A 10,688-nucleotide genomic window follows, 5' to 3' on the forward strand; every position below is an offset into this window, starting at 1 on the left:
AGGAGAAATAAATACAAAAAGATAAACAGAGGTTGGGAAATACATAGATTGAGATTGAAGTATACATTCTCGGATGATTTCTCACATATTAAGGTTACTATCTTATTATGATTTATATATGTTAAATTTATTATTCTTTTTAGGATGTTTATTCCAAATTAAGTTTATCCCAATTTAGTATAAACCCTAATTATGATTTTAGGAATTTTTTTATGAAATTTGTATGAACCTTAATTATAATTTTTTCCAAAATTATTATAACCCTTAATTATGAAATTTAGGGATTTTATGTTTTCTGCTGCCTATGGTACATTTTTTAAAAGTTTTGAATTGATACAGTGTTACTTATTTAATTAAATTTGTATGGGTTTTGTTATGTTTTGCATTGTGATAATTGTGATTTATGAATATAAATTTTATCTTTTTTTCTAAATAGGTGGGAGGTGATAAATTTATATTAGAAAGATTATGATAAAGAGTAAAAGAATTGATTCTTTTTTGGAGAGAGAAAGGTTTGTGATAAAGATGAAAAAAAATGCATTGACATTAACTAAACTTAAGAAATTTCATGAGCATAAAAAATTCAAGACAATGAAAAACAAATCTCTAAAGTTCATAGAGTTACATATAATGAATTTAAAAATTCATTAGAACGCGATCCGGGAAAAACGTTCTTAAATTTGACAATACCTAATAAATCAAATTGACGAGGTACGAAGGGCTTACCAAAATGGTATTCATGATTTGGTATTATGATATAGTAACGAAGGATAGTGATATTTTTTTTGAATTATACTATAATGTGTGCTTGTTTTAAGCAGAGGAAATGAAGAGAAAAAATAAAAGTTTTTTTTTCTAATTAAAAAAAAATTATATGTAACAAATTTAATTTGGCGCCCCTAAATTTTTTGTCCAAGTTTCGCCACTGCACACACTAAGGACATATAACGCCATTGAGACATGAGTTTAACCCACATATAAGGAATTGAAGTATCTCTAACCAAAAACATTAAGGAAATGAGTTTTTATCCTTATATAGTGTTCAACTTTCTTATTTTTATTCAATGTGAGACTTAGACTCATAGTTAGATTTTCAACAATCTCCTCTTCGAGTTGAGTCACTTTCACATTGACACTTCTCTATCAAGTTAATCACGAGTACCCCTTACTCACTATTCATCTTAATGGGACACGCTTGATTGACCATCTTCACTAGTGCAAAATTCCTATTTTACCTCGCCTTATGTGCCTCGGTTGGCCAGGAACCAAAGCATATAATGGCGCGGTGGCATTTTTGCAATTACAGCCAAGTTTTAGGCCTCGGTTCTCCAAATACCCGAAGCCAGAGATGGGTATAGGTCGCGGTTCGCTCAAAACCGATGCCAAAGAGGTGTTTAGGCCTCGGTCCATCAGGACCCGAAGTCAAAAAGTGGCTGGAAGTCAGGGTATAGGCCTCGGTCCAAGGCGAACCGGTGCCAAAAGGGGTCAATGGCTTCGGTTCTTCTAACAACCGAAGCCATAGGGTTTATTTAGGGTTCGAAAATCGCGAACCCTCTTCTTCCTCCCCGCGCCAGCCTCTGCAACTCTCTCTCTCTCCGCTGCCTCTCTCCGCTGCACCACACCCTCCGGCCACCGTTGACGTCCTCCGGCCAGTGCAACCACCACGCGACCTCCTCCTCCGACCACCATTTCGCGTCTCTCTCTCGCGCGCTCTCTCTCTCTCGCTTTCATAACTCAACACTCCATTACTGCAACTAAGTTCACTCTTCGTTAATGGCTTCTCAAAACCCTAATCAAAGAAATTCTCTTTATCCTCAGGTAATCGATTCTAACCCCGATGCTCCTTCGCCTCTCCTCAATACCAATCCCTCATCCTCTTCGCAAATCCCACTCTTTTCCGACCTCGTTCAAAACCTCTTTTCCGAGGATGCCTCAGCTACTGGCTCCCCCTCCGCGCCGCTTGAGGCCACCAAGGAGGTCCTCCTCCGCATCCCCGGTGCGATCCTCAACCTCGTCGATAAGGACTATAGCGTCGAGCTTACGTGCAGTGATTTTTCCGTCATCTGCCTCCGGTAGGGAGACAACGCCGTCGCCGTGTACGCGCGCGTCGCCGAAGAGATCCAATGGCCTCTGGCGAAGGATGAGACCGCCGTGAAAGTCGATGATTCGCACTACTTCTTCTCGTTCCGCGTCCCCAAGGGCTCCGATCCCGGGGAGGAGGAGGAGGATGTTCTTAGCTACGGGTTAACGATCGCTTCGAAAGGGCAGGAGGGGCTTCTGAAGGAGCCCATATGGCTTCGGGTGGAACCCAAAACCGAGGCCAAAAGGCCGGGTTCTATGGCCTCGAGTTCCATTGAACCGAGGCAGAAGGGGCCTTTATGGCTTCGGTTCTTAACCGAGGCCAAAAGCTATGTTCTTTTGGCCTTGCCCCAATATGCTTCGGTTCTCGAACCGATGCAGAATATTAAAAACAACCGCTGCCAAAGACCCTTCCTGCACTGGTGCTTCCAAGAATCTCTCTCTCAAGTGTGAGTTCCTTAATAATGACACTTCTCCCTCGAACTAAGACTTTTGCTATAAAGACTCCAAGATGAACCATCGACTCTAATAGCACCAATGGACCTTTTGAAAAATAATCATCAGAGAAATACAATATCAATAAAGTCCGACCCTTATTTTTCAAAGTGAATTATTCCATATGAATTTAAATTAGTTATCACCAACCACTTTTGAAGGTTAGTTTAGTTCGGTTTACGATAGTTTACTTTAATTCATGAATTTTGCCTACTCATAAAAACAAAATTGTGAAGTAACCATGAATTTAAACATATAGGCACAATCATCTTATGATTAATTACATATCAATCCTGTCAAAGGTATATTACGCCCACAAGATACATAAAAGAAATTTGTTTTGGGAAAGAAGTTCATACTTAAAATTCATATCATAATATCTAGTTTGTCTAACAATCAACTCACTATTATGACTCCCTACACATTTTGTTTACTTGATTAGTGCAGAAGTTGATAAGGTAACTTAATACTTACATCACACACATCAACAATCTTGGTTGTATTGTACCCCATTAATTATTACCTACACAAAAACACACACATGTGTATATGTTCATTAGAGTAATATCAATCCAGTTATTTACTTACAACATAATTCAAAGAATATCATATTCATCAATTACACTATATAATTGTTGAACTTCATTTTCATAACCTATATCACGATTTTCAATAACACATCATCAACATTAAACTTGAAGTATTAAAGTATAAGAGTAAGTTTATTCGTATACAATAATAAGAAATGACGTTTGAGTGAAAGCAAACATAATTAACTTGAGTATACATCTTTGCTAGAACAAAGTGTAATATGGCTTAAGCATCATCTTAAGTAGGGGAAGGAAAAACAATTAGTTTTACCATCCTTGTCAACTATACCATACTTTAAAATCCAAAGAGTATTTAAATATAATTGATCTCTCCTTAACAATTGTTTGTCCTTCAAATAACAACTTAAAACTAAGAAAAAGAACTATAAACCCTAATCTCCAAAAATCCCCAATCACAATATCTAACGGCACTATAATAATTAGAAACTAGAGCAATCACAAAAATATTATCAACTAATTAAATTTGTGAAACAAGTAATAGATTAATACTATATAAGTAGAGAATAAGAAACATAGGGGTATCTATTCTTAAAATTTTGAAACAAGTGTAATTATTATGCAATAACATTATTTATCCTTTAAATCACTTCAAAACAACAAACAACATCATATTGAATATCTATAAACCGAGGTAACTAATAAACATTGTATATCTATATTAAAAGTGAAACTTCAATTGGGACCGATGATATCTAAGAACTTGGTTTCTGTCCAATTTATGCCGCATTAATGAATTATTTTAACAGAATTTAGAAAATAAAATAAGTATGTCGATCATCACTCACAAAGAGTCCTTTGGAGTTACTTTTCTTGACAAATATCATTGAAATGTGTAAGGAGAATCTTTGATATTTTTTTAAACTCAATAATTTGATTGTGAAAAGAAAACAAACATCAAACCAATTGTAAGTCTTTCCCTAGGGTGTGTTCCTTTGGGGTGTGGATATGGGGGAGAGTGTGAAGATAAATTTGTGTGTTTTTTTGAGTGGATTTAGAGGATAAAATGAGTGAATTTAGAGATAAATTTTATGAATGTTAGTGAAAGATTTGATTGATGTAATAAATAAAAAAAATTGTAAAAATAAATAGAATTAGGAAGTTACCAAAATACCCTTTATGGAAAAAGAGAATGATTTTGTAATTTGATGTTATAAAAATAATTATAATTAATTAATACAAATTAAAAAATATATATTAAAATTATATGAAATTTTAAAATAAAAAAAATTAAATTTTTATGAATGTAAAAAAAATTTATACAATTAAATTTTAAAAAAATTATACAATTAAATTTTAAACAAAAGTTATACAAATAAATTTAAAAAAAAAAGTTAAAAAAAACACACACGATACCGATATCGTAATTGGTGTCAAACCCCTTCATGCCAAGGCATTGATTACGTAACTGGTGTCATACACACACACACACACACTTGCACCGCACCGGTTAGCTAACCGGTGCGCATATCCTAGCACTATGGGACTTCATACCCACCACACGCCACCACCTTCTTCACCTAAGTGCGCCACCACAACTCATCACCTCCATCCTCTTCCTCCCCCACCACACCCAAGCACCTCATGTTCTTCCCCCTCCATGGATGTACTCAACAATCACACACACACACACACCCACACGTTGTGTCCCAAAGTAACGCCATCACTCACCTCTCACAAGGATTTATGATCACCATGTTGCCAAACAACATTCACAATGACACACTCCGGTGTAGCCAATTTTAAATGGTCTTTGAAAATGCACAATGGAGTGGAGGGAGCCTCAAGAATCTCTATCAGGAATCTAGCAGGAGGTAAGGGAATCATGGCAGGTTTTTTTGCATGGGAAACGAGATAACATAAGGGTATTTTCATAATGTCCCTCAAGTAATACGAAAATCATCCCACTCTTGCGGGATGGATTAAACCATCTATTCTCCAAATCCGCTCTTTCACATCGCTTTAAATTACATAAAAGGAACACGATCAACCTACGAAATCCACTCTCCCAAATTACCTCGCACAGTTTCAACCACTCAAATAAACACTGCGTTAAAGTCCGAAAGAGAGAGATTCCCTCCTTAAAATATGCACAAGAGTCTCCTAACACTATGTAAAGTTTGTGTTTTTTTTTGGATTCCGGGACCCGTTGGACAGTTCTTTTTTTATCTTTTATCGTACTGTAATGTTTACTTTGAATAATTAAATATTAATTAATTAAAATGATGTTTAATTGTGTCTGATATGTTCTGTATTAACAGTAGTTATTTTTTTAGTAACTGTTGTATTATAGTTATGTTTGTTTTGGATATAGCAATGAGGTTAACTTGTCTATGCATTTGAATAAAACGGATAGTTCTTATATTTTTGTTGAAGTCTATTATACGTATGAATTAAAATAATTTACTATAGGTGGAAGTTGAAATAAAATATATTATTGTTTTAAGTGACTATAATCATAACTCATATATATGAAAAAATATATATAACCCATCAGTGGTATCAAAACCGATGGTTCAGAATGACTAACCGCATAACCATAACCAAAAAGGGGTCATCTAAATGATTGACCGCATAACCATAACCATAACCCATATATGATGACTATAAACCATATATGAAAATATATATACATAAACCTAACAGTGGTATCAGAGTCGATGATTCGGAGTGACTCACCGCATAACCACATAACCATAAGCAAAAGGGGTCACCAAAGTGACTGACCGCATAAACACAACCAAGGGGTCACTCATACATCGGAAGGGAAATATACCATATGAAAAAAAAACAAGGGACTCACCCTTGATGGGAGATTGTTGGAAATAGTCCAAGTGTGAGTCAAAGTTTCACATTGGATAGAAAAGACAAAGTTAAACACTATATAAGAATAAAGACCCATAACATCATTATCTTAAGGTCACTAACACAAAAAAGTCTTTTAACGTCCGATATTTTCGACCTTTGACGTCTGCCCAAACACCGACGTCGTACTGGGTGACGTTAAAATAACGTCGGAAAACAAAACAGACGTCACTTAACGTCGGGGCAATAGGGGTCCGACGTTATCCAACATCGAGGCCAAAAGCAACAGACGTCAATTTTTCCGCTAAATGGAACCAAAAAACAGAGCAATTTGACTTCTGTTGGGCTCTGACATACGTTAAATAACGTCGGCCACAGTAAGCTGAGACGTTAAATAACGTCTGTCAGAGCACCACCAGACGTCAATCTGCTATGTTTTTTTTTTTTAATTTGGTTGTTTTTAAAACATTCCCACACCTGAAAATCAGCAAATTTCCAGAACAGTTTCATAATAATTTCAGCACAATTATAGAGTTACAGTTATATCTAATAACACTTAAGTTTCAACATATATTCTAAACTAATATACACAATTCCCATTAATCTTTTAGCTTGTTACACTAAACATTACAAATAAAATAAACACATATCAAAGTCATAAGTTGACATACAAAAATTAATAACTTTAAACTAAATGAGTTCTAACCTTTGAATATAATACTTTAAGTTGTTGGCCTCTAGGCTTACTCACAATTCTAATGAAATTTTGGAAACATAAAACATATGTTAGTTTTTATAACTAAGTAGATACATAGGTTATTGAAAAAAATTAATACTTACTCTTGTAACATGTTTTTCAAAGCAGATGGAATCTTCCTATTGCATAAATAAAACCATACAACCGTGCATTGTCTTGGAATGATGACACATAGTTGCCAATGATACCTACTGTCAATCACAAGTATTTAGCAGAAATAATTAATAATACTTCATAAAATATTACTAGAAAAAAAACATATGCATCAATGTATGGTGCAAAGTAGATCTCTCTATTTGACTCAACCATCCATGTTTGCAAATAAAGTTTGATGTGGTCATGTGAGTTTCCCGAAGGTTGAATGGTTTGAGGTTCAATGAATCCATATACGGCAGATCGACCTTGGTCCACAATGAATCTATAATAAATCTACATACATAAAATAAAAATTAATGCAACAATAATATTAAAAAATCAAATACAATTAGTCCAATTTTACAAATAACAATAAATATAATTTTATTTCGTAATTTTACAAATATTATTATAAAAATTCAATTAAAAAAAGAAATAGGCCAAAAAAACTAAAAAAAATAGTCTAAGATAAAAATTATAATTGCAAATAAAAAAATACAAACAATTACATACATACAATGAAAAAGAGATAACAAGCAAAATAATCTCAAAACGATGCAAATGGGGATGAAAACATATAATATTCGGTTGAAAACGCCTAAAATCAATCCACAATCAAATACCAACTAGTTTGGTGGTGAAAAATGTTTGAAACTCACCAGAGGAGGTCGGAATAATGGTCACCGACGGGAAGGATCGCGAAACACTGCAAATGAGGATGAAAACGGAAAATATTCGGTTCAAAATGCCTAAAATCAATCCATAATCAAATCCCAACAAGTTTGGTGGTGAAAAACGTTCAAAAATTACCTGGAGGTGCTCAGAATGGTGGTTGCCGCCGAAGAAGCTTTGCGAAAAATTGGTGGCGCGTCGAAACAATTAGGGTTTATGCGTTTCGCGTAGAGAAAACCCAAAAATTGACGTTGGGGTTGCGTGGTCAGACGTTACTTAACGTCGGTGCAAAAGGGGTCAGACGTTAAATTAAGTCGGGGCAAAGTGGGTCAGACGTTAAATTAAGTCGGGGGCAGAGAGCTCAGATGTTAATTTTTACATAACATCGGGGTACTGTGGGTCAGACGTTAAATTACGTCTGTGTTGAAATGGGCAGACGTTAAAAAAGTCAAATAAATTACAAAAATGCCACCGGTCATTTTTAACGTGGGACTTTTTCTAGATAGACGTTATATGGGTGACGTTATAAGACTTTTTTGTGTTAGTGGGTTTTGGTGTAAAAATAGTGTCGAAGGTCTTATATATATAAGACTAATGTCATATAACTATATAGAACCACAATCTCTCAATGACTATAACAACAACCTATATATGTGAAAATTATATATAAATCCAACACGTTTATGATTACAATAGAAAGCTAACACGTTTTTATACAGATTACACCTAACATAGTGACAAATGTCTTAACACTTACATTAATATTTAGAAATCTCATGTCATTGAGTACTATTCTTTCATCGGTGTCAGTTTCTAATGTGGAAAAGATTAAAATTTATAGCTCCCTTTAACCTATATTTAATAGACTGATTACATATTGAAACTAAAGGAACCGACATAATCTATTTTATCATCTTTTCACCTTTTATAGTATATGAAAAGAAACTTATATTTTTAAAATTTTATTTGTTTTTGAATAAATTGTAGGTTGTTAATATTTGTTATGACTTAACCTAATCGCACCTCAATATATACAAAGTTATACATATTTACATTTAGAAAATTTTCCACTTAACAAGTTTGAGGAAATTAAGAGTTCTAGTAATTAAGGAGAGCAAATTTCCAATGCTAATATTTAGCAGCTGTCTTATCTTAGTTTCTAAATTACTCACGGATGACTTTGTCTATGAAATAAATAAAAACAATAGAAAAAACTTTTGCAAAATGTTTGTGCTTCAAAGTACCAAATTTTAATTGATTTATTGGAGTTTTTTTTAATCAGTAATGCATTTTAGCTATTAGTTATGACTTGTTATTTTACTGAAAAATAAATCTGTCAATAATATTGAATTAGTTAGAAATAAAAAAAAAAGCCAGGATATAATAATATTTGCAAATAATGTAATAGTAAAATAGTTAAGAGGTGTAATATTATAATATTCAGTATGGTCCATGGATGCACTCAACAATCACACACACCCCACGCGTCCCAAAGTAATACCATCACTCACCTCTCACAAAGATTTACGACCACCATGTTGCCAAACATGCGTATATATCTTTACTCCCTCTGCAGTGTGAAATGCAGTTTTAACTCATAATCACAAGGTTCTTAATCAAACACAAATTTAATAATGCCTTCAGAAGTTGATGAATTTCCTGATTATTTCAATAATTCAGAAACTCTTTCATTAGTATTTGAAGCAAAGAAAACAAAAATATGATCATAATATATCATTTTTGAATTATAATAAATAATGACTTTTCAACTTTTGCAAAACCCAATGGTCACATAAGACTTATATATAGCAGCTGGTGCAAGCCTCAAATGGTGACAGATAACAAAATGGAAATAGCTAGTCCAATGCTCCACCACATCTTTTTCCCTTGCATATGGTACCCTGCTGCACTATTCTGTAAAACAAAACAAAAAACATAATATTTAGTAAAAGCTTATAAGATTTTATACAAAAAACTAAAATTTTTAAATTTAACCAACAAAAACAACATATTTAAAATGTGTGCAATTTATTCTTAATGAAAGCTATTATTAAAGAAGAACAACAGACTGTTCACGTGGGTATAGTGTTGTATTAACAAGGTTTGTGAGAAGTTAATGCATAATAATGTAGTTTAAGTTGAGGGATTACCGCAAAGGGAGGTGGTGATTTCAAAAGAGCAGATGGTGGTGGTAAAACCTTGGCGATTGGTAATTTTGCAGGAGCTAACGATGATGGTTTAACTCGTGGAGTTGGTAGTTTCACCGGAGGAGTTGTTGGAGCTGCAACTACGGGATCAGGGAATGTAAAAGGATCAGATATTGGAAATGCAATCACTGGAACTGGCGATTCAAGAGGAGCAAATGTCGGAGATATGGCTTCAGGAACCGGTAATTTCACCGGAGCAAGTGCTGGAGATATAATCTTTGGAACCGGTAATTTTACAGGAGCAGATATTGGAGATGTAACCTTAGGAACAGGTGATTTCGCAGGAACAGATGTTGGAGATGTAGCCTTGGGAACAGGTGGCTTCACAGGAACAGATGTTGGAGATGTAGCCTTGGGAAGTGGTGGTTTTACTGGAGCAGATTTTGGAGAAACAGGCTTAGGAACAGGTGTTTTAACAGGAGCAGATGTTGGAGATGTAGTCTTTGGATGTGGTGATTTAACAGGAGAAGATGTTGGAGATGAAGTCTTAGGAAATGGTGTTTTAGCAGGAGCAGATGTTGGTGATGAAGTCTTAGGAAGTGGTGTTTTTACAGGAGCAGATGTTGGAGATGTAGTTTTTGGATGTGGTGAGTTAACAGGAGAAGATGTTGGAGATGTGGTCTTAGGAAGTGGTGTTTTAGCAGGAGCAGATGTTGGAGATGTAGTCCTTGGAACTGGTGTTTTGACAGGAGCAGATGTGGGAGATGTAGCCCTAGGAAGTGGTGATTTAACAGGAACGGATGATGTTGGAGATACAACAACCTTAGGAAGTGGTGATTCTGCCACAATGGTTGGTTTAGTGGGGGAAGATGGTACTGTTATTGGTACAGTGGGGGTTGAAGTTGGCAATTTTGATGGTGCATGTTCTTGTGCCTGGGCACTTAAACAAAAAGTGGCCAAAGCAAGTGCCCAGAACATTGGAGCCATTGT

General features: G+C 34.8%; 1 protein-coding gene across 1 annotated transcript; it reads right to left on the reverse strand.

Annotated features, from left to right (window-relative positions):
- Positions 1 to 9,198: 9,198 nt before the first annotated feature.
- Positions 9,199 to 10,688, reverse strand: LOC114177019 (uncharacterized). The gene is made up of 2 exons (XM_028062240.2): positions 9,702 to 10,688; positions 9,199 to 9,465 (listed from the first exon to the last, which is right to left on the reverse strand). The coding sequence occupies exons 1-2, from the start codon at positions 10,683 to 10,685 to the stop codon at positions 9,376 to 9,378; spliced, it is 1,074 nt and encodes a 357-aa protein (XP_027918041.2). The 5' UTR covers positions 10,686 to 10,688; the 3' UTR covers positions 9,199 to 9,375.

This window comes from Vigna unguiculata, chromosome 3 (genome assembly GCF_037176805.1).
Source record: "Vigna unguiculata cultivar grain cowpea cultivar isolate G323 ecotype 2 chromosome 3, ASM3717680v1, whole genome shotgun sequence".
NCBI lineage: Eukaryota > Viridiplantae > Streptophyta > Magnoliopsida > Fabales > Fabaceae > Vigna > Vigna unguiculata.

Bases quoted from the DNA above. Each gene is read 5' to 3' on its own strand.
- LOC114177019 (XM_028062240.2), bottom strand. From the start codon at position 10,685: ATGGCTCCAATGTTCTGGGCACTTGCTTTGGCCACTTTTTGTTTAAGT. The intron at 9,466-9,701 runs GTAATCCCTCAA...TTTGTTTTACAG, and splicing joins AATCACCACCTCCCTTTGCG to AATAGTGCAGCAGGGTACCA.